Source organism: Vidua chalybeata, chromosome 7 (assembly GCF_026979565.1).
Source record: "Vidua chalybeata isolate OUT-0048 chromosome 7, bVidCha1 merged haplotype, whole genome shotgun sequence".
Classification (NCBI taxonomy): Eukaryota; Metazoa; Chordata; class Aves; order Passeriformes; family Viduidae; genus Vidua; species Vidua chalybeata.
This window is the reverse complement of record NC_071536.1, coordinates 2,639,052-2,666,927: the sequence shown is the minus strand read 5'-3', so window position 1 is coordinate 2,666,927 and position 27,876 is coordinate 2,639,052. Positions and strand designations below refer to the sequence as shown.

Genomic DNA, 27,876 nt, shown 5'->3' with positions numbered 1-27,876 from the left:
AGATTATTTAACTTTTATCTTCCCAAGTTGTGACAGTAGCCTGAGAGAATGAGGCAGGAAAAGAAGTACTAATTAGATAATAGAAATTCCTTAAAGATTTCATCCAAAAAAAATCCTACCCAAGCCAAAACAGTTCTATTTGAGGAATGGAGAACGAAAGGAAAGAAGCACTGTTAGTCAAAACACATCTTCCCTGTGCAAAGCCATTTAAAATGTCCATCCAGTATTGGTAAAGGCTTTTTCCCATTAGTATTTGCATAAATATCTCAGTCATAAACCAAACCAGTGCATACCTGTGCACACAGACTGCAGATCTGCTTTAGGATAGCCTGCTCGAGATAATAAGAATAATATGAGCTGGAAAGTTTTGGAAATAGCTCATTAATTTATTATTCAGCAAAAAAATCTCTGGTTTTTCAAGCCACATCTGAGGTCCCATATGTCTCCCCTCAGCTATGCAGCATGGAATAACAGGTTCAGGTTCTCATTGAAGCCAGGAGTGTGTCTGGAGTTCAGTGTGAAACATCCCCCTGCCAAAAAACAAAAGGGGATATTCTGCATTCTCAAGAGAATTCAACATTCTTCAGAGAAATCAGACCTTCTCCTGCACTCTGGCAGTGGGCAAGGGGCAATGAAAGGGTGATTTCTTCAGGAGAACTTCTACAGGTGGAATTTTGTGTCCAGGGACCATAATCCCAAATTCCTGATGCCACGTTTGGCCATTCCCTGTGGCTTAGGGAGGGATTTCTTCTGCTCTCTTTGCCAGGGAATAATCCCTAGCAGAGGTAGGTGTTCTGTGCCTTTCCAAGCCTTAAGATGAGTAGTTCACAACTCAGAAAATTTCTGTCAAATCCATTTTAAAAACAAAAAACCTGCCTGACCCACGGGAACAAATCTGAGTTTTAAAGTCCCTTTTGTGGGAATTACAGCGAGGATACATTTTGGAACTGGACTCTAAAGGGAAATTTCTCCCCTCCAGTCAGAGTTCCAGACACCTCAGGTCTTAGATATAAGAAAAACAATATATAACATCTCCAGGCCTACCCAGAGCCACTCCTTTATTTCCCTAAGTACTTTATCACTGATTCCCAAACCTTCCAATACCACTTACTGCTAAAAGCTGACACTTAACCCTACCGAGAACTGCTCTTAGAGCTCCTGAAGATAAGAATCCCATTTGCCAGATTTGTGGAAGAATGAACTTGGGTGAAAAAAATTGTTCTTCTCATGACAAGTGGGTCTCCAGAGCAGTAGGCTGATCTGGAAATAGCAAAACTAATGAGATTGCACCTAATACTCAATAAAGCACAGTGCTATTACTGGAGTCACAGATCCTGTGCCTCTTTCCAAGCTGGAAGCTCCCCACACCCAGACTGTCCCACCTTTATGGCCCAGCATTGACAGGGGCTGGAGCAGAGTGTCCTGTGTAAGAGACACACTTTGCTGGGCTCTGATTCTTCCAGAGAGCTCCTGGTCCCATGACTGCCTCTGGAAAGGGGATGAAGTTACAACAGAAACAGAGGAATGTGGGTCAGCTCTGCTGTAAATTGCATTTTCCTTCACTTGGCACAGTGGCAGCTCATCCCCTGCCCTGCCAGGGATCACCAAGCTGGGACTGGGAGCACTGGGAAAGGACAGGCTGAGGAAGGGCTGGGAGGGAGATGTCCTCTGAGTGAGGAACACGGCAGTCACTGATCTGGAAGTTACATTTAAGAGCTTATCAGAGCTCTTTCTCTCAAGCCCATTGTGCTGCTTTTCCTGCTCTGCTCCCCCAAGGATGTATTTCTGATCCCCCACTGCAGGTAAAGCAATGCATTGGAAATGAACACACCCACACTTACACAAAGGCATGGCCAGAATTCAGGGGGAAAAAAAAGGAGAAAAGACACAGAAAACCCAGGAAAGGGGGACATGAGAACCTAAGAGTGGAAAACTCGCTTCTGGGCTAGGCCTCAACACAGCTCTGGAAATCCCTTTTTGGTGACACTGGGCAGAAGCAAAGAAAAGCACAAATGGCTCTGACAGAAATATTGACAAGAGATAACTATAACTGTAACTATAACTATACAACTATAACTATAACTAACTATGACTATAACTATAACTAACTATAACTAAACTATAACTATGACTATAACTATAACTAACTATAACTATAACTAAACTATAACTAACTATAACTATATATATATAACTATATATACTATATATACTATATATAATATATAACTATATACTATATATATATAACTATATATACTATAACTATAACTAACTATAACTATAACTATAACTATAACTATAACTATAACTATAACTAACTATAACTATAACTATAACTATAACTATAACTATAATTATAACTATAACTATAACTATAACTATAACTAACTGTGGAGGCCAGGAGAGCAGCTGAGTGAGAACTGAGGAAAGGCTGGGTTTGAGGGCTCTGATTCCCAAGCCCTGCTGGATTTCCTCTAACTGCTGCACCCAGAGCCCTCAGCCAGCTGTGGCAGCTGTCACCTCTTTGGATCCTAAATCCAACAGGGATGGCAGATCAGAGTCCCTCATTCAGCCCGTTCATCTTTGTCTGAGCACTTTTTCAGTGCAAGTGTCAGAAGCTGCTTGTTTTACCTCAGCACTGCCAGACCAGACTTCTCAACCCAGGCCCAGTGCAAAGCTGCATTTGCCCAGCCTGCCATCTTTAGCATCTCACATGATCCAAGGAATCCCCAAAAAAACTGCATCAGCTGCTGCTGGTTTCCCTTAAACCACCCTCCTGTAGCTGTTCCCCAAGGGAACCTACAAGAAACACGGAGAGGGACTTGTTAAAGCAGCACGTAGGGACAAGGGGGAATGGCTTCAAACTGACAGTGGGTTTAGATGGGATATTGGGAAGGAATTCCTCTTTGTGAGGGTGGGGAGGCCCTGCAGAGGGTGGCCAGAGCAGCTGGGGCTGCCCCTGGATCCCTGGAAGTGCCCAAGGCCAGGCTGGATGGGGCTTGGAGCAGCCTGGGATAGTGGAAGGTGTCCCTGCCCATGGCAGGGGTGGCACTGGATGATCTTCCAACCCAGCCATTCCATGACTCCGTGACCTGTGGTGGCTGTAGCTGCAGCCAGGGCTTGTGAGATCACAGCCAAAGGGTGCCACAGATCCTCCAGTTTCAATAATTTCACTCAGGGAGACATTTGGATACCCTCTCCCTCCTGGTGCCATCCCAGCAGCAGCCAGTGCTCTGGAATTTGGTCTGAAGTCAGGTTCTTGTGTGCTCCAACCTCTGAGCTACCCAAAACAGTTTGCTGAGCCCACACAGCAGGAGAAGCCACCCCCTGGGCAGGGGACACAGCCCTGTGTCCCTGCCAGCTGCCACCTGATGGGCTCACTCCGTGGGAGTCAGCAAAGCAGGAAATCACCCAGTCAAAGGATGGCTACACAGGAGCCCAGCTGGCATTTCAGGGAGAGCAGCAAGGAGATTTCCAGTATAAATGAGCAGCGTGTTCACATTCATTAAACATTATCATTTCCTAAATAAAAGCAGTTCCCAGTAAGACATTTTGGAGACAAGCCATTGTCTACAATTCATATTTGCCCTTATCACATCTCAGCCTGTGCCAAATTCCCCACAAATGCTGTTGTTAATTAGGAAAACACATTTTTCCTCCACACAGCTCATTTTTGTTTTGCTCTGGAGTTACTTTATTGGTGAAGCTGCCTTGAGGACAATACCAGTTGGCCAATAAATTCAACATATGCTTAGTGTCTTTACATAGGTTGAAACGAGCTTTTCTTCCCAGTCAGACACAAATATATGTAATTTCTGGCTTGTTGGAAGAGAAGTTAAAAAGACAAAACAGGAGGAACAGCAAAAATAAACCAGTGACAGCTTCAATATTTCCACAGTTGTTAAAACAGCATGGCATGTGCTTTCTTCTTCCCATTCCTTTACTTCAAAACAAAACCCCCCTGGCACATTTGGATGAATATTTGCTGCCAGACTTATTTATGTAAAGAAACCTGCGGTATAGTTCTCCAAATACAGAGTTGTTTGTTTTATCCTAACCCAAAACATCTCCTTTTCTCAGTAGCTGATCTATGTAGTGCTGGGTTTAGGCTGCATTTTCATCTGCATTATCTTTGTGGCATCACAAACAGGAACAGGTGATTGAACCACAGGTTCCTTACATTGTGGCTATCCTTGAAAACCTGAAATTGATGTATTCCTGAGGGCTGCTGATCTATTCTGTGAAAAAGCCCAGCATTTTCCAGATAATTGGATAGGATTATTTTAACTCAACAACACAGCCTCCAGAGCTCTGCAGAAGTATTCACTCTTATAAAAAAAGCAAAGTAAATGACTGTATTCCCAGGAAAGTGAACATAAACTTTTGGAAATAATAAGCTGTCTTGTTCAACTAAGCATTTAAGCACGTGCTTAAATTTAAGCTGTTGGAGAAATCCCCTGGTGCACCAAGGTTTCTGTGTAAACAGTTCCACTGGAGCAATCCTGAGGTGCTTTGCAGGACTGGAGCTCAGACACCAGTGGTGGGCACTACCATGGATTAATGATGCCCTCTCCACACTACTAATTATCCCTAACCATATTTATGGCTCCTGAGCTGTAATTAATGGAGGGGCTTGACAAGCCTGAGTCACATCTTCCTTATTTATGTTTGCCACGAGGTTTTTTTGTAAGGTGTAAAGAAATGAGGCACAGGAGTCAAAATCTTTCTGTGGTGAAATTGTGGTGAAAAGATGAAAAGAGCAGGTTGTGTTTTTCTGACCTCTTCCAGCTTCTTCCCTGAGGCATTAGGAGAGAGAAGGATGTCCAGTGGTTAGGAGGGTCACCAGAGTCTCAGGAGCTTTTTCCCTCAGGGAAGCTGATTATATATTTTACTTCGCTATATATCTGTTTTTTAAAAAGGTATAAACAGTCTCTGGAGCAGCTACTTGGATCCCACACCCTTTTCCTTCCTGCTTCCCTCTTGAGCAAGGGCCATATCCCCCCTCACCCAGAGAACTGGGCACAAGAAAAATCATGGTGTAAGAATCATACAATTGGAAAAGGCCCCTGAGAGATCATCGAGTCCAGCCCTTAACCTGCACTGCCAAGGCCACCACTAAACCATGTCCCCAAGTGCCACATCCACACAGCTTTTAAATCCCTTCAGGGCTGGGGATTCCACCACTGTCCTGGGCAGCTGTGCCAATTTAAAAAAAAAAAAAAAAAGTCTAATATCCAAGCAAAAGGAAGGAGAGAAGCTTCTTCCCTTGCAGCAAAATGACCCTGGGATGCTTTCCTATGTAGCAGTGGCACTGCTGGTTAAGGATATGGTTTTTCCCTTTGGGTTACATTCAAACACTGAAGCACTGGCTGTTCTGGCCCTCACTTTGCTTCAGTACATTCAAAAATATTTATTTGTGCTGAAGTCACTAATTCCTGCTTGCTTGTGTGGTCCTCAGGGAGAAAAGACACCTGGGAAGAAAAAAATACCCGAGCTGGAGAGAGATCTGACACCTGACAGGTAAGGAGAACCTCTCTGCATTAGATCTCCAATATCAGCCTTGGTTTTCCTCATCTGCACCACCAAACACAAATTAAAATCCCCATTCTGCTGCCACACACCAGTCCCATCACCTCCAGGTGGGTGAATTGCAGTTTGCAGAGCTAAGCACACGTAGCATTTCAGCAGGAGATTGGCCCTGTGTGCCTCTTTCCCCCTCTCTGCAGGTGCAGAAGCACCTGGCTGGTTTGTTGACTGTCAGATTTTCCATCCCAATAAGGGAGGCTGCAGACAAGCCCCTGCACTCCCCAAATCCCCTTCATGGCTGAGCTGTAGTGTACATGCCATAAATCAGTCTCATGGATCAATAATAGTCCTGGCAGACCTGGCCACTTCTTGTGGACCCTTTGAAGCACTTTTATTTTATTTGGAGGATCTGAGAGGATTTATTCTTCTGCCCTGCCATGACAGTGATGTGTTCCCTGATAATCCAGCTGTTTTTCACACACCACAGAGGCATCACCACAGGGAGCAGCTGATCCAGGAGCAGGGCTGGAGAACAGCACAATGCCAAACACACAATCAGTGAAATTCACCCCACAAAGCCATTTGTGTAAGAACAGCCAGACCTGGACTCCATCATTTGGGTGCTGGTACCACACAATCAGCCAATGATCTCTTTACCTGCTTTAAAATATATTAAAAAACATAAAAACACCTCCAAGCAAATATTTTTTAAAATCCATGTCTCATGGATTATAACAGAGCAGGACCTCTCCTGCAGAACAATGCCAAAGTCTGATATATTGCTTGCTTTTAAAACTGCTCTTGCACATACCTCCTTCTTTAGATATAAACTTACCATGCAGCCAGCTGAAAACATGAACCTTTTAGTAGCTGGCTTTTTATCTGGCATTTTGGCTCCCTGCTTTGTTCTTCCCTGCTGTGCATTTCAGAAATAACCCAGAGAGGGACTGAATAACTGAGATTCAAGATCTCCCTTTTGGCCTGTGAAGGGGCACAGGGGCCTTCAGTCAGCAAAGACTGGTCACATCACCCTCCCTTGGAGGGGACATGCATCATTTAACTGGCACAGTAAAAATAATAAACCAGGAAAAGCAGAAGTCTTGCTCCCACCAGAGCTGCCAGGTTAGTCCCATTCCACCTTCTGCCTGTTTTATGATGCATTCCCAACATAAAACCACTGAGGATGAAAGCAAGAGTGAGAGCAGCAAAATCAACCTTGTTGAAGGTGCATTAAATTTGGGGTTTTCTTATTGCTACTCCTACATTAATTGTGCCACTAAGACTGCATAAACATAAAACTCCTCAGCTGAAATGGGAAAAAAGGCTGCAGACCTCAAATTATACCTGTAGGTTTATTAGCCAGCTGAGAGGCACTATTAAATATATTTATTGTAGCCAGACCAGGACATCCCAATTAAGATAGGTGAGAAAGACAGAATAATTGAGGGGAAAGAATGTGAAAAGTGTGGAAAAACACTGAGAGATCTAAAAAGACTAAAATCAATATTGTTTGTGCTGTCAATACACTAAGAATTTCTGACAGGTTTATTCAGTTTACACATCATCCTGGAAGCAGTATTACTCTATAAAACCAAGTGCCAGAAATGCCATTGGAATTAATACTTAGAATTCCAAAAGAGAGCGTAGAGAAGATCCACATCAATAGAAAACCAGACACAAATTTAAGTGTTTTAACTCCTTCATTATTGGGATCTACTTCCAGCCACTAATGGAGATAGGGAGTAACTTCCACTGGGGAAGTTTTGCCCATTTGATGGGATCCTAAACTGGTTTGGGTTGGAAGAGACCCTAAAGCCCATCCAGTGCCACCCTTGCCATGAAAAAAAAAAAAAAAACAAAAACCTTTCACTAGCTCAGGTTGCTCCAAACCCCATCCAGCCTAGCCTTGGACACTGCCAGGGATGGGGCAATATTCCACTGGACATTTTTGCCCCAATCCCCCTCTGACCACAGCCCTGCAGGTGGTGGATCTGAGCGAGACATTCCCAGTGTGTTCCCAGAGAGATGAGGCTGTCTGTTGCTAACACAGTAAATTCCAAGAAGAATTAATGAATTAGTACTAATTGGAGAGCTGGGTGAACAGGTATAGTAGTGTTAGGATTGCCATTATTGTGTAATTTAAAAATAATTTCCCAGTAATTGATATTAATGAATGAGTCCATTACACAAGTCATAACTGATCTGGCATCACCTGGAAATGGGTAAATGGAGCCAGCAGGAGAGGGGAATTCAGCATGTGAGGAAGGGAAAGAGATTCCTCAGCACAAGACAGAAAGTGTGCTTATTGATTTCACATTGATGGCACTAATCATGCTACCTCTGAGCCACAAAAGGCATTTATAAAGCTGGGCAAACAAATAACTCTCAGGCTGGCTCAGTTCTGAGAGCACGGAGCTTTTCCTGGCCATTTCTGAGTGATGTCTCTTGCCTGTAGGACCATTGAATCCCTGTACCAGGAACTTGCAGAAGAAGGATTGCTCATCCAAGTCAAGAATGTGAATCTCTCTGACTACATTGGTAAAGTACCCCTTTTAGAGCAAACGTGGTGTTTGATCAAACCTCCAGCCATTCCACCCTCACTGACCCCTACTTCCAGTCAAGACTGAGTTCAAGAGTCACTGCACTTTGAATCTCTAAAGCCAGGTATGCAAATCAAGGCTGCTCAGGAGCTTTCACTTCTGCTGCTGAAGCCAGGATGTGTTTGCAGAGCTGGTGTTTAACTCCAGGCAGCAACACCAGCAGCCTTGAATGGTTGTGGATGTCACAACCAGAGGTGAAACCAGAACACCCTTTAAGGAGCCCTTGCCAGGCAGTGGCAAGACAGTGCAAGTCTAACTGAGCGGGGGTCATAATCCATGCAGAATATTTCCCAGAGAGCAGCAAAAATTCTCCCTCCAGCTTTTGTTGTCTTTTGTAAAGACTCAGCCCCTTCCCTGCACCTCCCTGACTGCCCATGAACTTTGAGCAGTGCTTTGAGGCATATCTTCATTTGAGTAAGATGTGTCTCTGCCTAGTTCTGCATTTCACACTCCTCTTGTCTGGTTTCTGTTAGCTGCAACTGCAGCCAGACCTGCTTATCTATGCTCTACAGAGAAAAAAAAAGGGGTAAAAAAACCCCAAACCCCACATTTTCAGACTTTAGAGGGGTCGAACACCATGTCCACAAACATTTGGTGACACACAGTGAAATCACAGCAAAAAAAAAAAAAAAAAACAACCCAAGATTCAGGTATTTCAAAGGCCGTGGTTTGAATTTGTAGCTATCCAGAAGCAGAAGTGCTACAGGCTGATAGTGCAAGGCCAAGGCAGAAAAGACCAATGCTCTTCTATCACCCCCAAATGCCATGTTTATATAATTCTTAGAAGCACCAAGTTCAGCCTCCAGAGCCTCTGCCATTCCTCTAAAGAGCTGTTAATTCTCTGAATTAAGTGTCCCATCTGTTTCATGTCATTAAAGACCACCAAATAAAGGAAGATTTTCATTCTTCTTTTGGTCTCCCAACCTATCAAGGTCACTTTTGTCCAACAAACATCCCCCCACTACAAATGTTTTTAAAACAGCACATCTCCAACCATTTTTTGAAATCCAGAAAAGCTCTCTTGAAGAGTCCAAGGACACAGTCAAAGCCTGCAGAGAAAGAAGCCTTCATCTACTCAGCCTTCCAGGCTGGAGCCTAAGGAAGGTCACTTGCAGTTCCTGGGGAAAGGACAAAGAGTGGAACTGTGCTACACAGCCAGTAAAGGCACCAAAATGTCCCCCCTCTATGACAAACTGACATCACTGAACTAATTTTCTTGGTGACCTTATCTAAATTAGTCAGAGAATATCCACTGTGATTTATGTGCAGTTGCAATTAAACCCTTTGATGCCTTCTAATTAAATCTGTGAAGATTAATTCCTATCCCGTTCTTTTGATTTCTCCTTAAATAAAAGATAAAACCTGAAATTAATTTTATTCTTCAGAGGGGAGGGGGCAGTTGCACCAGGGCTTGTCTGCCTTTTTGCCCCCAAATTATCTCTACTTTTGCTCTTAACCACTGCTAATTTACCTCTGCTCCAGAGGCCTCTTGCTCTCTGCCTTTTTATCTCCAGTAAAACATAACATATTATTATTTTTCAATAATAATCACCATAATGACATGTAATTTATGCTAGAAATAATCACTGACTACATGACAACTGGTTTTCCTGCTTGTGGCCCATCCTCCTGTATCTTTGTTCTCCAACATTGCTTGGATATGGACTTTGACAGGGCAAGCAACGTGATTATAGCTCTGCAACCAGAGCCAAGGCAAGATTAAATCGTTTCAGTTCATGTCAGGGATTTTTCGTTTCCTTGGGTTGTTTTGTGGAAGTTTTTTTGAACAAAAGGGGAAAAAAAAAAAAAAAAAGAGGTGAACTGCAAAGCAGAGAGCCCCACCAAATGAGGTGACACGCTTACACGTCTAACACAGCAAGGAGCTGAGATGGGACCCAGCCAGGGAAAAGCTTGTTAAAATAGCTTTTCCCCCTTTTTGAAATCCTTCTGAGAGCTCATGGTTCACTGGGATTCTAGCCCTGCAAAATCCCAAATCCAGGAATCCTTTGCCAGCAGCGTGATTTATGGCGCTGCTAATGATTCTTCTCCACAAAGTTTCTTTAAAAGGTTACTCGAAACCGTCTGCTCTCTGCTGAACAACTTCCACAGCCTGTTCAGCTCCAATCTCCCTTTGCACTTCACCTTTCTCAGGGCCACATCCCACCAGAATATTGCCCAGCTTGAGTCCCTGAGCCTGGCTTTGCTGAGCGTGTGTTACAGCCCTGTGCTGTGGCACACACTCATTCCCCGAGTTATGCTTTCTACAACAGTGTCACATTTGCTGAGCTCCTGCTTCCTCCTCACAGGCTACTACGACTGTCTGAGGAGCATCCTTCGGGAGACAGGTGCCCAGCCCATGCCCTCCATCCCAGAAGTCAGACAGCTCGTGGCACTCTATGGAATATTGCCCTTGGGTAAGAGCACACCAAAGGGCAGAACACGCTGGGGCTTTGCTTCCTGTCAGAAACCTGCATTTTACTGGCTTTGACAGGGTTGATTAGTGGTAATCTGAAGCATTTTGCAGTCTAATCGTTTTTCAATGAAGCCTTCAGAGTGAGGGCTGGATCATTTTAACAGTGCAGAGAGGCAGGTATCCCCTCCCCAGCCCATCTCTGTTTGCATGGCAACAGTTTGTGAATGGCAGCACATAAAGGGAAACCACTTGGGAAAGATAATAGCTAAAACAAGCTCCAGTGATCAAAATTAATCAAGTTAAGGGAAGGGCTAAGGTTGCAATTTACCTTTTACAAGCTGGCTAATGTTACTCAGTGCTGCACAATGCAATTGTTGGAGAAATTAGTCTGGATAAATTTTGTACATTGCGGAGAACACTTGTAAATGCCCGTGCAGTCTTAATTCCAGGCTTAGCCAATATCTAGCAAGGCTTTGCTGGGTCAGGTTGTTTGCTTTAATGTAAAATCCATCCCATATTTCACCTGGGAATGGCATTATGCCAAACTCCAATGATTGCAAGAAGTGCCTGTCTCGGGGGCCTTTACTCAAAACCCCGTTTGCTTCCCTTTCCACTTCTGATTGGATTTTCCAGCCTCAGTACTTCACTTGCATCCTTTTCCATTCCTGAGTGGATCTCAGGGAGATTTTAACTCCTCCAGGCTGTGTCAGTGTCTGCTCATCCCCTTTAGAGGGCAAAATCACCAACATCTCCCTGCCTCCCACTCTGGAACACAGAGCAAAGCTGACACAGAACTTCTGGTTTTCCCTCCTTCCAAAGTGCTCAGGTTATTCTCTCTTCAGCCTGGATGGGGCTCTTCCCACCTGGAACAACACCCTCAGCTGGTTTGGGGTAAGCCCTTGGGGGCTGGCTGAAGGTCTGACTGCAATCAGCTGAGAGAGCTCAGCAGTTATCCCTGCCTGCAATATGTATTTCACATATCCCCAGACTCCTCCAAAGCTGTGTTTTGACACCATCTGATCTAGGGAAATCAAGCCTGAGACACCCCTTAATCAAGAGAACCCATACATTTTCTGCCATTTATACTATTGGCAAAAATTCTAGGGAGAGGGGACCCTGGACTAGTTAAACAAACAAAAGGTACTTGCAAGAGCAGTTTGAAAAATGCCTTTGAGTAACAAAAGGTATTAACATGAGCCAAAAAAAAAAAAAAGGTACAGGAATGGTTTCACCTATGGGGTGATCTGTTACAGATGACATTTCACTTAATTGGTCTCCAAACTAGTTCATCATGAGATAATTGTGTATCACAGAAGTGAAAGTTTTGCTCAAAATAGCCACCTGATGGCAAGGAAAGCCCCAGCTTAAATGGCATTAAGAAAATTACAAGCAGCTGAAAGGAGAAAGAATTGTAGAAGCTATACTTCATCTTCAACACAGAGGAGTCTGCAGCTCCCCTCCTAATAAATCTTTGTGCAATAGTAATGGATTGCTGTGGAATGACCAAATATTAATAAAGCCTGGGTGGCTGACAACTTCCTACACCCTGCACCGCGCTGGAATAATGGCATTTGTCTCTGTGCTCAGTTCCCTGTCATTTATTTGGGATGTTAAACCATTAGGACACAGATAACCACCCTGATTGGATTTGTTTTAAATAGCAGCCATCCCCATTAACCCAGAGGGCTTCTCCAGCCGAAGGCAAAGGCTCCCTCTTCAGCCCGTCAGTTTTGGGGCCAGTTTCACTCCCACAGTGTGATGGACACCAGGCTGAGAGACCTCCAGATGTAGTGGATGCTCACAGACATTTTCAAACACATGTAAACGCCACAACTCTTGACACAGCACATCTTTAGGCATTGAGGCAAAGCGGGCGTGGACAAAACATTTGACATTTCTGCTGCTTCCACCTCTGGAGTGCAAGAAGCACTCCACCTGTCCCCACTTCATGTGGTGGCAGCTGCAGGAAAGACAAGTTCCATCCCCATCAGCCACCTAAACCTGGCTGTGCTTGTGTTTCCCCAATGGTGAGGCTTTCCCAGGTGATGGATTGTAGGAATATAAAAGAGTAAAAGACTTTAGACAGTGCAAAAAGACCCCAGAAAGTAGACATAAAGCTGAGAAAGGCCAGGAAATTTCAAAACCTTCTCATGGGAAGCTAGGAAATTAAGAATGCAAAGCCTAAGCTGCCATCTTGTCTCTGATCTGGATTTGCACAGATCTTGTTGTTTCTCTGTGTCTCTTGCTTTTTGCTTGTATGATACAGGCAGATAATAAATCCTAAGTCTGCAACCAGTCAGGGTCCCATCCCGTTTGTGAGACACAGACAGATCCAACAGAATGGATCATATTTGTCACAGCCCAGGATGAATTTACGGAGCAGCCGTGGAGACAGAGTGGGAATGCTGAGCAGTCACAGCAAATGAAGCACAGCAACCCTGGCACTCGCATTTCCTCTAGTCTCAAAATCATTCTTTTAGCTCACATGGGTTTAAAAGTGAAGTTTTCTCATCAGGAGGTACAAATAAGGGTGGATGAGTCTTGTTGCAAACAGAGATGTTAAATCTGCTGGGCTCTCAGCTCTGGTTATACAGAATTGAACTCAAGAGCACTCATGCCATAGGAAGGAAACAATTAATTCACATTATCAATTATTTATGGTGAATAAAAAAGGAGGAATCATTCCATTACCTTTATGGCAGATTTAAATGAAAGCAATAATAGTGCCTTATGACTTTTTACAGGTTCCCAAACTGTCCATGAGAATGCTCCTCTGGTGAAATCCCTGTTGCTGGCAGGACCCGCTGGTGTTGGTAAGAAAATGCTGGTCCATGCCATCTGCACAGAAACAGGAGCCAACCTCTTCAACCTCACTCCTTCCAGCACTGGGAAGTATCCAGGCAGGGATGGCCTGATCATGATGCTTCACATGATTCTCAAGGTGTGGTTCTTGGGGAATTCTCCACAAAGGTGGAGTCCAGTTCTTTTGTGGGACAAACAGGGAATTGTTGTTCCTCTGTAACAAGGAACAGACACAGCCTGGGCAAAGCTGCCCGACCCAATCTGGAGTTCCTTCCCTACCTTCAAGTGTTCAGGAGGAATTTCTTTGTGGAAAGGGCTGCCAGCCCTTGGCAGGGGCTACCCAGGGAGTGGTGGGTCCCCATACCTGGGGGTGTCCAGGGAACAACTGGACATGGCCCTCAGTGCTCTGGACTCGTTGAAAGGTGGTGATAAGTCAAAGGTTGGACTTGAGCTTAGGGGCCTTTTCCATCCAAAATGATGCTGTGATTCTGTGAAACCACTTGTTGACAGCCAGTGTGTGCAGCTCTGCAGAGGATTTAATGCCCCTGGAGAAATCACTGGGAGCAGCCATATTTTTCACATTAAGATTTATGGGTGCTTTGTGTTACCTTGAATATGAAAAGCAGCACAGATAAAGAAAATTCTGTTCTCTGTTTATGTGCACATCAGCCAGGAATGCTTGCCATGCAGCATTTAATCAAATGTTAGGCTAAGGGTGGTCAGAAATTTCCTCTCTGGGGCTGTTGCTGGACAAGAGCTCTCTCCCCTGTATTGCTCTCTGTTTACCTATCAGCAAGTTCTTCAAAAGAAGGAATCCTGGTTCAGGATTACAGGAACTGAAATGTATAAGAAATCTGGAAATGAAAGCAGGCATATGAACTGTGAAGAACACAGCCCAAACCCTCCTCAAAAAAAAAAAAAAAAAAAAAATTAAAAATACACTATCCTGGCAAGATTTCTTCCAGATTCTAAGTCCTCAGCATTTCTGCTCTGGATGGGAGCTGGTAAACATTTCCAGACAAAAAAAAAAAAAAGGTAGGAAAAAGCCAAAGGGACTATTTTTCCAGTGCCAGTGGTGTACTAAAATTGGCTTTGCCGGGGATTTATCAGCTGTATTTTATGGAATGCAGTGTTAGAGCAGGTTTTATGACAGGTGCCTCCATTCCCAGAACAGCCATGAGCAAAGCCACCCCCGAGGAGGCGGTGCTGTGGTCAGACACCTTTGATGCTGTGCCACTGACACTGGGCCTGGCACTCCCTGAAACAATTTAGAGCCATTTTCCTGAGCTAACAGCCCCTCTTCTGTGCACGTCACCTTTCTGCACTTCATTTCTCTGCCCTCATCCATGGCAGAGCCCAGCTCTGGCTGCAGGCACGGCATGCACCGTCCCTGCCTTCACTGAGTCCCAGCTAGAGCACTAGGGCTTGGAGCACAGGAGAAATGAGGGAAGTCTTTGTACTCCTGGACAAGGTTCCAGCTGAAGATTGCACGGGGTTTTTTGTATACTTGCCTATAAATAATATGAACAGTAAGAGGAGTGTCCATAAAATGTGTATTTATACACATTAATAAGTGTATATATACACACATCATGTATACGTGTGCCTACAGGTACATACAAACCCCTACATTCTTCCACATTAATTAAAAATAACTTCCTCAAAATCACGGGGAGCAGTCCAAGCTTATTTCTCTCTACTTAACCTCTTGCAAAAGACAGTGACACTTCAGTGAGCCCCGTGAGTTACTGGGATGGAGTTGCTCACAATCACGTGGCATCAGGGCTGTTGTGTTTTCCCAGTGGTGAGGCTTTCCCAGGTGATGGATCATATTTGTCACAGCCCAGGATGAATTTCCCTGGAGTAGCCATGGAGACAGAGTGGAAATGCTGAGCAGTCACTGCTGCAGGCACAGCAACCCTGCTTACCTTGTTCCAACTGCAGCAGCAGCACTGCTTCAAACTCTGCTGCTTTCACAGCCCAGCCAATGGCACAGCACAGGGTTTCTCTTTCCTGGGTGTTCAGTCCTTCCCTGTGAGGGTGGAACAGGGTGCCCAGAGAAGCTGTGGCTGCCCCTGGATCCCTGGAAGTGTCCAAGGCCAGGTTGGCCAGGGCTTGGAGCACCCTGGGCTAGTGGAAGGTGTCCCTGCCCGTGGCAGGGTGGCACTGGATGGGCTTTAAGGCCCCTCCACCCCAAGCCAGTCTATGACCCTGTGACCCAACACTGGCCTGTCCTGGCAGCATTCAAATCCACTGTGTTCAGTTTTCATTCCCACTTCCTGTGGTTGTTTCACCTCTCCCATCACCTTCTGTCCCCATGGCTGAGTCACCAGCACATCCCCATCTGCTGAGGATTTCAGCTCAGATCCTGTAGGTTCTCAGAGCCAGGCTGGAAACAATCCTGCCCCCACACAGGCTCTCACCTCTGCAGTCAAATCCCACCTCTTTATTCCTGACAATGCCAAATGTGCCTCATTCCCCCTCTCTCTGCTCAAGTCCATGCAGCACTAACTCAGCCAAATACCTGCCTGTACCAGCAAGAATATAGCAAACACCTTAAAATAATCAATTATTCCCTGTTATTGGGCATTTATGGGACCACAACTGGACATTGTGCCCAGTACTGGGCTGCCCTGTTAGAACAGGCCTTGACAAGCAGCTCCAGAGGAGAGCTGTGGAGATAAGGGGCTGGAGTGTGATACACCTCTGGACAAATCCAGCTGTTTGGGGCTAAAATAAAACTGGAGTGAGAGGGAGTTTAGCTGCTGTTTTCAGGGTTTTCATGGGATAACACAGAATAGAGTCAGAGATGGGACAAATAAAAAGGGCACAAGTAGCAACAAAGAAAATTGTTTGTGTATTAAGGAGAAAGTTCGATGAGGAATCAGAGCACAAGGAATCTCCTATGCCCTGCAGGAGCTGAAGAAAACAACACACATTCAAAACAAATTCCTTGACAAGAGAAAAGCTGAACAGTGGTAACTGCCCTCCCCAAAAAGTTCATTTTTTCACCGTGGTACAAAAATCTGGTTATTTGGATTACTGCAAGACTACACTGGACAGTGGCACATGTGGCAGACAAACCATGGAAGTAGTTGGTAGCTTGCAGATGACATTTTGTATTTAATATTCCCAGCTCTCAGTCTTACCAGACCCAGCACAGTACCCCTCTATCTGAGGGCCCTGTGTGCAGAGATCACTGAAAATGCCCCAGATCTCCATAATCAGACACTTCTGGGCAGCTTTTTTGGAAACAGCAACTGTTGTCCAGCCAGCTTTGTAGTCCAGCTTCCCAGAAGTGCCTTTATGGAGAGTCAGTCAAGCAAAATACAGACCTGCCACTGCAAGTTGTGAGTGAATGACAGGAAACATGACAGTTCTTTGCCTCTTATCTTCTGATCCACACAAGCACTGTTAAACACCAGGATTTAGTAAATAAGGATTAATGGTGCTCTGTGATAAAGGTGAAGTCACCTCACACTTTTGATTACCTGTCCTATGTGCAAACAAAAGAGTTTCTGTAATGAAAGGAAACTCTGGAGAGCATAAAATGACCATTAGGAAACTTTCCTTCCATAACTGAAGTGTTGGCTGCTGGCAGTTGTTTCGTGGGAGACGCCCTAAACAAGTGAATAGGACTGGGGAAAAAATGAAACTTTAATTTGTTTCAGATGCAAAAGCCAAGTTCTTTTTTTCCCCCCCCCCTCCCCTTTTCAGGGAGGGGACTTGCAGGAGACACAGCAGCCCTGATCCAAGAGAGGCTTGAGTGTTACTCCAGGCAGGCATTTTAATGTCATTCAGAGGAAATGACTTCTCATACCAGAGCAGGAAAACACCAACATTTCAATCTGCCTGTCAGAGGAGATGTAAGGGAGATTGCTATTGAATAGGAAAACTATTGAAAGAGGCTGCAAACACCAAGCTTGAGCACTCTGTGTTCTCCACAGAGCAAATCCTGCCAGGTCAGCTCTGCTTCAGAGCAAAAAGGGGAGGATCTGTCTCCAGCAGAGAAGCACTTCCCAGAAATCCCCCCCTAAAACAAAACTCACCCTTGAAGCGTGAACCAGAATAGTCCACATTGAAATATTATTTATTTCAATAAAACACAGAAATATTATTTCAATGTAATATTATGTAACAATTTCAATGTAATGAAATACTTGTTTAATATTTCAATATTAATTGAAATTAAATAATATTAATTTAAAATTTGAAAATATTGACATTTCAACATTAATTGAAATATTCCACACTGGAAGTCCCATTTCCCAGACTGAGCTGCCAGCTTGTGCCAAGCTCTCCTGTGTCCCCATAAAACACAGGAAAGATGCAAGGAAGGGCAGGGAAGGAGGCATGGAAGGAAAATCAGATCCAGAAAGGACTGAGGGGACAGGGGAGAATGCACAGCTCAGTGACACAAAAGCCCAGGTAGTTCAGAGGTTTAGCTGCAGGGCAATAAAAATGACAACCATGAGGCAGCCAGGGGGTTAATCACTAGCAGAGGGGCTCATCCCCTCTCCGGGGCCACAGCAGCACACAGAGAGCACATTGTGCCCCAAGCCACACGTGGGGAAACCTTATTAGTGCAGCACTGGCCAGGCTAAAAGGTTGGGAGAGAGGTGGCCAGGAGGAAATGCCAGCAGGGAAGCTGTGTGTGTGTGTGTGAGCAGCTCAGTGTGTGCTGTGCAGGGCCACAGAGAGAAATATTGTCCAGAAATATTTCAACACCATCAGTGCTGGAGGACTCTTATCAGCCTCTTGGGGTCTGCTCTTCAGCAGCTCAGAGGTGACTATACAAGGGTTACACCCAAAAAAGCGATCTGATGGGGTTTATTTTGATTAAATTCTACAACCCCAGCATTTAGAGGCAGCAGAATTTTAAAGTCTGCCATTAATTTTATTTTTTTCCCACTGATTCATGTTCATTTGTTCATAACCACTGCTGTGTTGTCCCTTCAGCCATACCACTGTCCTGGCAGGTTGAGGAGCTTGTCCTGGTACACTGACAGAATCTGTGTGTGATTAGCACTTCCATGCCACAAGACTCTCCCACCACAGCTAAAATTTGGGAACAGTACAGTGAGTCTTTCTTCCAGCATCCAAAACAATTCTGCCCTTGGTGCAGCTCAGCCTGCTGGAATTCTTAGATCCTTGAAGTGTTAAGTGTCAACAGTGCTCAAATATGCACTGTGAGAAAGCAGCTTGAACTTGTGTTACCCTAAGGTTAAAAATTAAATTTATCCTGCTGCAAGTCATTTTCTGCCTCACAAACCAGGATACAATGGCATCATCACTAGCACAGGAATATTTACCTGGTAATGCTCCCACTGATAAGGTCTAATCACAGCTTTCAGTGCAGCATTTCTGGGTGTATAGACTACAGACCATTAAGCAGTTTCCAGCAATAACTTCAGCTTCCAAAAAAATCTTGGGCCTTTAAAAAAAAAAAAATTCCATCAAATCCTTCAAGTTTGGAGGGGCCTTGTGCAACATGTGCTGGGCAAGAATCAAATTCCTGCATTTTCAAGTGTAACAATTTTATCTGTTAAACTCTGGCTCCCAGGTTTGAAAAGTTGAACCCAAGGCTTTCAAAAGTGCTGTTTGATCTTTGATGACTCTTGACAGCAGGATGAGAGGGATTTCTTTTTTTCCATCACGATTTTCCCAAAGAGCAGATCTCACTCAGTGTGGTATTAGAAGGGTTAAGGGGCCATCTGCTGGCAGCTCCAACAAATTGTGGAATTGCAGCAAAGCTAATAAAATTTCAATTACAAATTAATTACGTACAGTGCATTTAATTATCCATGGATTCAAACTGTCCGTGGATAATTCAAATGGAGGGCTTTCACAGGGGGATATACAGGCAGCTACAGATCTGCCAACAATTTAAATTAGATGCCAATGGATTCTGGGTGTCTCATCTGGATTTCCAGGAAGAAACAGCCAGGCTCAAACACAGTGTGTTGAATTGGGTTATATGAATGTCTATTAACACCTGAAAAATCATGGAATCATGGAATGGTTTGGGTTGGAAGGGATTTAAAGCTCATCCAGTTCCACCCCTGCCATGGCAGGGAGACCTTCCACTGTCCCAGGCTGCTCCAAGCCCCAGTGTCCTGGCCTTGGACACTTCCAGGGATGGAACATGCACAGCTTCTCTGGGCAACAAACACAGGCAGGCATTTTCTCCATTTAGCTCTTTGCCTCAAAACAGAAAACACAGGACATTCTCTCTTCAGGAGCCAAAACTGAGGTTATTCATTCTATTTCCACTTAGTGGGGAAACAAAGGGGGCAATGAAGATGAAAGGTATGCCAACAGTGAGCATTCCCCAGTAAGAGTTCAAATGAAGGTATAACCTGATTTCAGACCTCAGGTGCATTTCAGGGGGGCTGCTCACCACAGAAACCATCTCCAAAACAAACAAGGAATATCTCCTCCTCCTAGCCTGTGGTGACCCCACCAAAAGGACAAAGCCACCAGAAGTGTTCAACCTCTTCCAACAGCTTTTGCAGCCTCTGTAACCTTCCCCCCACCCTTACTTCCCCGTCACATCCCACTGCAGCATCAGGCACAGGCACTGAACAGGCTCCTCAGGGATGTGATACCTTTTCTAATCAGTTGTGTTTTTTTTTTTTTTTTTCAAACTTCACTATTAACACTAAATGTTTGAGTTCCTGCCATCCACCAAAGGAAAAAGCTCAGGAAGGACACTGATCTGTTGGAGTGAGTCCAGAGGAGACCACCCATCTGATTAGAGGGATGGAGCACCTCTCCTACAAGGAAAGGCTGAGACAATTGGGATTGTTCAGCCTAGAAAAGAGAAGGCTTTGGGATCACCTTAGAGCCACTTCTGATGCCTCGTGAAGGCTGAGCTAGAACAGAGGCCAGACAGAGCTAAAGAATAAAGCAGGGATTTGTTAAAAGGATCTCCTCAATGGATCCACCTTGGGCAGCACAAGAGCCCAGCCAGGGCTGCACCCAAGATGAATCCAAAATTATCACAAAAATGGACAACTGGTCACGGGGTCTCTCACTTTTGTAAGTTCTGGTCCATTTGCATATTGGAGTTAATTGTCCAATTCCAGCTTCAGCTCATGCAGTCCCATCCTGCTTGCTTTTCTCTCTTCAGCCCACGCTGTTTCTGCTCTTGGGCCTGAGATTTGGATCATTTGTCCTTGGTCCCCAGCCAGAGAAGGAATTGTTTTGTCTCCCTGCTCTGTGAAGAGAGCTCACCATCCCCTAATATGAAGCCCAGACCCACACACTAAAGCAACTAAAAGCAACTAAAGCATCTGAAAAATAGAAAAGCTAAACCTGAGGCATCCCTTCCAGTGCCTGAACTGGCTACAAGAAAAAGGGAGAGAGGTTATTTACAAGGGCCTGCAGGGACAGGACAAGGGGGAATGGGTTTAAACTGACAGAGAGTGGGTTTAGATGGGATATTGGGAAGGAATTGTTCCTTGTGAGGGTGCAGAGGCCCTGGCACAGGGTGCCCAGAGAAGCTGGGGCTGCCCCTGCATCCCTGGAAGTGACCAAGGCCAGGCTTGGACAGGGCTTGGAGCAACCTGGGCTAGTGGAAGGTGTCCCTGCCCATGGCAGAGGGTGGGATGGGATGATCTTTAAGGTCCCTTCCAACCCAAACCGTTCCAGGATTCTACAATCCAACTGTTCTGGACTTGGAGGTATCACCTGACATATTCTAGGACTGACCAGTTGCCAGCCATAAAAGTGTCACACGCTGAAGGTGGCATTGCTTCCATGTCACCCCATCTGCAGCACAGCAAACCAAGTGACCAGCCCTTGTTTCCTGTGCTCTTCCCCATCCCCAGCCCACCCCTCCTGCACACACACACTCAACTCTTTGAAACACAGCCACAAAAACCAGCTGCAGTGCTGCGAGCAACCACGCTCACAAACTGAATTCTTCCTGCCTGGCTGTCAATCAGACAGGAGCCTGTGATGTACACAGCCCGTGGGTTTTGTAAGCTGCCTTCCTGGAAGCAGCAGTTTCAACTAGGGGGAATTAAAGGAAAAAAAAAAAAAAAAAGAAAAAGGCAGGATGGAAGGATGCTGTGCCTCTCTCTCTCTCTCGTTACCGCTGACTCCTTGAGCCGTCACTTTTTGTTGCTGAGCAAACTCTGAGAGCCACTGGAAAGTGATTAAAATTTGGCAGCAGAATGTCTAAACCTCTGGAATGGCTCAACCTCCGGCGTTTCTATAGCAATGGGGAAGAGTGCAGGATGTGGAAAAAGCCTGTAGCATTGCTGCCATCCTGCTGTGAACCAGGGGTATCGTGCCTGTGACTTTGGAGCAGGAAAACCCACTTTTGGGCAATGCCCCCCCCCACCCCCCAAATTTAATTCTCAGGCTCGTTGCAAATTAAATGCTGGAGTTTCAACCAGAAGATTGAGAAATTGTTTTGCTTAATGATTACTACCTTCCCTCTCATGCAACAGCCATGCCTTGCCTGTCTCCCCATCCAGAAAACCAGGGTGGGATCCCAGCCTCACCTAAAGCTGCTCTTGGACCATGATTTTCCATTGAACACCAAATCCAGGCTTCCTTTTGCAGGAACACAACTGAATTCGTGCTGAGAAATTAAAGATAAGCATAGCAGACATAATGGTCCAGTTTGAGGTGGGCTCTTAATGCTCAGTGCCTAACTAGAAAGAGCTGGATTTGCCAAGGCTGCTGAGCAGTGCTATCCATGATTGCTGAACATTCCCAGGGATAAAAAATAAGCCAGGCTAATTGAGCTGCTGAAATCTGGATTCAAAAGCACAGTGACAGGCTCCCAAGTATGAAATTGCAGCTGTTTTAATCAACTCCTTGCCTTTTCTCCCCCATTTTCTCCTAGGTGGGCAAGGAATTGCAGCCTTCAGTCGTGTGGATTGGAGACACAGAGAGAGTATTTTCCAAAGGGGCACCCAAGGGAGAAGAAGAGGTGAATTCTTCTTTATTTCAGTGCAGATAATTTCTCCTGTTGCTCTACAGCCCACACAAAGGAACAAGTGTATTCCTTAGCTTAGCACATACCACTATGACCAGACCTGCCAAAGCTTGCTTGATAATAGCTTCTCACTAACTTTTTTTTTTTTTTAGCTTTTAAGAGTGTCTTGTGACTTCTTAAGAGTCCCCAAGAGGTCACATTTCTCTCTTCCACCTATCCTTCCTTTATTTAAAAATAGTCCAGTCACTGCTCATCAGTGCACTAGAAAGTAAAAGGGAATAAAGGAGAATTTCAAAATATGAGGCAAGAAGCTAAAAGTTGAGATAAGCTTAAATTGTTCAGCTCTATTAATTTGAGAAATTGGATGGAGCCAAAGTGAACAATAAAGTAACAAGGATAAATTTCCACTGCAAAAACAAGGAGCCTTTGTTAAATAGTTACAATTACAGGTTATTTTCTTTGGGCTCCCAGGAGTCCTAATGCCACTGCTTCCATTCCTTCCTCTCCTGTGTGGCTTCCCCATTGGAAAGAAAATTAAAATACTGCCCCATATTCACAGCAACAACACCACAGCAGGGAGCAATTCACCCCAGTTCCTGTTGCCTGCAAAAGATTTTGCTTTTAGAGCTTTATGTGAAAAATTAAACCTTTTTTCTTAGAGTGTCTGTGAGGTGGTCACAAGCCTGTATTTTGGAAAGGCAACACAAGGCAACCCAACCTTGGCTGGGGCTGTTCCTTCTGCCAGGGCTGGCTGAGGTGATGGGTGTGCAGTGATCCTTAGAGGTGATGCCTCAGCTTTTAGCTTTTCTATTTTTCAAGTTCTGTGCTGCTTTAGTGTGCACTTCTGAGCTTCATATTAGGGGATGGTGAGCTCTCTTCACAGAGCAGGGAGACAAAACAATTCCTTCTCTAGCTGGGGACCAAGGACAAATGATCCAAATCTCAGGTCCAAGAGCACAAACAGTGGCAGAATGAAGAGAGAAAAGCAAGCAGGATGGGACTTCATGGGCTAAAGCTGGAATTGGACAATTAACTCCAATATGCAAATGGACCAGAACTTATAAAAGTGAGAGACCCCATGACCGGTCTCCATTTTGTGACCATTTTGGTTCATCTTGGGTGTGGCCCTGGCTGGGCTCTTGTGCTGCCCAAGGTGGATCCATTGAGGAGATCCTTTTAATAAATCCCTACTTTATTATTTAACTCTGTCTGGCCTCTGTTCTAGGCCAGCTTCTCAAGGCATCAGAGGGACCCTTAGTGATCCCCACAGCAAGAGGGAACCCTTTCTCTTGGGTTCAAACCCTGAGAGAAAATGTAGATGGGGATTAAAATTAAGATTAGGGCCCCAAAATGGCCTGGATTACTCATGATCCTTGCTTGCTTTGCCATAGGTGTGCAACATTTTCTTGTCCTGCCCACTTCAGAGTCCAGGGTATCCCCTCTGCCCCTTGTATCCATCCCAAGACCTTCCCTTGGTGGGAGTCTGCTGGCTTCAGGCTTGGAATCCCACACATCCCAAACTCTTCACAGCACATCCAACACTTAGAGGAGAGAGCATGAACCTGGAGGGACAGGCAGAGGTCCCTCGGGAGTGCTGGAATTTTGGAGAATCATGGAATGGTTTGGGTTGAAAGGGGCCTTAAAGGTCATCTTGTTCCACCTCCTGCCAGGGGCAGGGACATCTTCCACTAGACCAAGCTACTCCCAGCCCCATCCTAAAAGATGAGCTAAGCTCAGCCTTCAGAAGCCAAAGCAAGTACCGGGCACTGTGCTCATCCCAGGGTGACATTTGTGCCACCAGGACCGAGGGACAGTTCATCCAGGAGCAAAAGCATGAGCTGGCCATGTCACCCTGGCTGTGCCCCAGAGGGGGCCCTCAGCCCTGGGGCTAAGACATGCTCAACTCATTATCTTGATTAAGCAATTGGCACACTTGGAAAAATGCATAGCATGACCATGAGAAGAAAAGGAATGATCCACCAGATGTATTGTGTTAAGCTTATTTAGGGGAAAAAAAAAATGTGCTACTCTACCCCAAAACTTGTGGGAAAGCTTATTGATTAACAGTAATGACACCACAACAATCTGATTAGGCTTCTCCAGCCAATATTCACTAGAACATTATCAAATCTAACCCTCCAATAAAAGGTTCTGCTCAATACTCATCTGTTCTGTAAGTAGTAGTTAAATATGTGTTACAAAGTCAAGTAGTAAATTGTTGCAAAGAAATGAACCCTGAGCTCCCAGAACCTTTGTTCTCAGAGCCTCAGCAAGTTAGGAAGCACAGCAAAAAATAGGGAGTGTATTTTTCACACTTAGAAGTCAGAAAATCATAACCTCCAAGAGCTGGGAGAGTTCCAAACTAGGTTACAATTTTCTACCTGTCGAGGTTCATCAGGTGTGCAGGTCCCTGCAGTACTTCTCCTTGAGCTGGAAGTAAGGATTTCCTTCTTCAAATTAGCTGTTCCCTTGCTGCCTTTGAATAACTAGGCCAGCAAATTCAGTAGTGAAAGGCACTGGCACAAACCCACAAAGCAGAAATCAAGTGTTTACCTGAATTTGAGGGGGCAGAATCTTCCTAGTTGTGCTGATATCTCATCAGCTCATACCAAATGCAAGCAGAGCACTAAAAAAAAAACCCAAAATCCTGTTGCAGGCAGCAGGTACAGCTCCAGCTCATTAACTCTGAGCTGTCAGCATTGTTAACAACTCTCTCCTCCTCCTGTTTCCACGTGCTGCAGGTGAACTTCAAGCGCCTGGCAAAGGTGCTGCCCCTGTTCCTGAGGGCTCTGAAACCCAAGGACAGGGTTCTGCTCGTGGGCACCTCCAGCAGGCCCTTCGATGCCAATCTGGGACCTTTCTGCAAAGTTTACCAGAAGATCATTCTCATCCCGAAGCCTGACTACCTGACAAGATTTGGCAAGTATTTCAGTCATCCTCGTGGTTAATCCTACTGTTTAAAATTCCTGCTTGTTGCCTGGTTATCCTCAGAACTGCCCTTCAGCTCAAGTAATGCCCCTGGTGTGTCTCAAGTCTTGAAAATGTAGGTTGAATCAATACAGGCTACTCCAAAGGCCAAATAATAAAAGTGGAAGCTGGGAGAAGAGTTTAAAATACTTTTCACCAGCAACTCACATTTCTCCTTGAGTTTAGTGTGCACCAAGCTCAGCCTGAGCTGGTTTTCCCCCCATTTCAGCACACATTTTCTATTTTGAGCTTTTTTTTTTTTTTTTTAAACACAGAGATTCTGAATTTCTTGTTCCTGTTTGCAGTTCTGAGTTTCCAGTCTCCATGCTCTAAACAACACAACTTCTCAGCCTCTCCAAAACCAAACCATGTCAGGAGGACTAAATTTTCTCTCTCACAAATTCCACTTTGTGTGCTTGCAGATCACAAGAGAAATTGTACAGGCATCCATGATTTTGCATGTCTGGTCTATCAAATGTTTACAGTGATAGACAGGCCCGCCCAAATTCTGACAAAATCATTGAATATTCCATGTACTGAGACTCAAAGCTTGTAAGGAAAACAAAGGTTGTTTTTTTTTTTTTTTCTAATAAAACAAACCTCCAATGTTTTGAGGTTTTAAGCATCCTGAAGTCTGCAACAAACAGCAATAAAATAAAACAGATTTGCCTCAGGGACCTTGCCACACAGGTACTCTTTCCTCTGTCCAGTGTCACCTTGTTACAAAACTCTTACAAACACATTGTGCAGTCCAGTTTCACCCTGCATCCCTCAGAGGCAGCCCAGGTACCCAGGTGAAGCATGTTTGGGTGAGCCCAGGACAGAGTTTGGCTGCCTAGCACATTGTAAACCTCTCCCACATTCCATAATTTCCCTGCCGTGGATGGGAAATGGGCACCAAGCAAGGGAACATGTGTTTCATGTTGGGTTACAGCTCTGAGGAATTGCTGAGAGATAAGGAGACATGAGCAAAACCTAGAGAAAGGAGGTGACAGCAGCTGAATTTAGCTGTGCTCACTTCTGGGGGTTGAGCTGTCGCTTTCTGGGACTCTCATCGCTAACTTGGAGTCCTAAAAAAATGGCCAGCTCAAGGGATTTCAACTGCACACTTCAGAATGCCCAAAAAAATTAACTCGTGGCATTTTAAAGCAGAATAAACATGTAGCTTTAATTCTTTGGTGTTGCCCCATTTCAGACAGTGCCTGGCTTGTTCTTCAGCTTCAGCGTTCCCTGAAGTTGTATGGAAATAGGATCTTCACCTCCCAGTCCTGTCAGTTTTCAGTGACACCCCATTTGAGAAAGACAGAAACTTGTTTTGACAGAAAAATAACGAGATAACAAATACTTGCAAGCCACAGTGCACAGCTACCTGTCTGCTGCAGCCCTCCCTCTGGTTACAGACCAGAGTATTCCAATCTGTGCTCAGTGGGAACAGTAAATATACAATGGAAATCATTGTATATATTGAAGACTCACAATCCCATACTGATTTCTTGCCATTAATCACCCAGCAAGGCAGTGCCTTGTGTTCCACACCTGCACCGGGAGCTGCGGCACACAATATCTGACTGTGTGCATCAATTCCTCCTTTATGAATTAGTGATTCAGCCAATATTTATTGAGCACAAGCAGGATTCAAGTGGGAGACCACAAATTGCTGGAGTGAGAAATGCAGTGCGGAGCTGTCAATAGTTATGGGCTCCAGTCCGTGGTATCGACGTCCAAGGGAGAGTGAGGCAGCTTTTCCAGCAGCACCAACCTCCACCCAACATCTTCATGCTGCATCTGAGCATTCAAGCACAGCAGACTCAAAATGTCTCATTCAAGAAACTTTTTAACCTCTTATCCATAATCCTCCTAATCTTTTCCAAATATTTCTATATAATGCTTTAAAGCAAAGCCTGAGGAGGCAACATCAAAGTTCTCCTAAATTTCTCTGAAACAGAGCCTTACTTAACATAAAGCAGACCAAAAGATTGGTATTATTCCTGTTATTTGGAAGCAAAATCTCAGCCACTTCACAACCCCAAAGAAACTGATTTATTAAAGAAATATGGATATTGATCTAGCACCAATATCCAACTGTGACGGACAAAAACTCTCTAACAGTTTAAAGTTAGAAAGTGTATGTTTATTGCGGCGCCGGGCAGCATGCGGGATAGCTCCCAAATGCACACTGCGCCTTTCCAATGATTACAGAGTCCTTTTATCCACACCAAAACTGAATACCCAAAATACAAACACATATTCATCATCTTGGTACATCCCATTCCTCACTTCGTATGCTAATCATTCCAAAAGCTATTAGCATGCGCAGTTTGTTCCTTGAAATGGGTGGGTGGTCCCTTTCATGGGGAGGGGTCCCAAAATGAGGAAGTAAATGAAGTCTTCCTCATTCTGACCTTTCTATCTTTTCAATGCTAATATGACAAATGAACCTTGGTAGAACTCCCATTCCCTGTCTTCAATTGGTTTCAGAACAGAGGAGGCCCACAATTGTCTTATGTTCCTAAAAGCTGTTTGTCAGTTTCTATATTCTTCATTACAAACCCAGCTAACTAAACATTGTGTTGACAAGCAATCAATTATTAGTTAACTACTAACTCTTAACT

The 27,876-nt window shown here is 44.7% G+C and overlaps 1 protein-coding gene across 4 annotated transcripts in view; it reads left to right on the top strand.

Moving 5' to 3' along the window:
• Positions 1-27,876, top strand: part of IQCA1 (IQ motif containing with AAA domain 1) — a 102,193-nt gene that overhangs the window by 68,074 nt on the left and 6,243 nt on the right. For 3 of the 4 annotated variants that reach the window (XM_053947731.1, XM_053947735.1, XM_053947734.1), the window contains 6 exons: positions 5,462-5,523; positions 7,985-8,067; positions 10,436-10,543; positions 13,287-13,483; positions 22,205-22,291; positions 25,039-25,216. In XM_053947731.1, coding sequence (XP_053803706.1) covers positions 5,462-5,523; positions 7,985-8,067; positions 10,436-10,543; positions 13,287-13,483; positions 22,205-22,291; positions 25,039-25,216 — 715 coding nt within the window. The remainder of the gene's footprint in view (positions 1-5,461; positions 5,524-7,984; positions 8,068-10,435; positions 10,544-13,286; positions 13,484-22,204; positions 22,292-25,038; positions 25,217-27,876) is intronic. The other variant, XM_053947732.1, reaches the window with a different exon arrangement.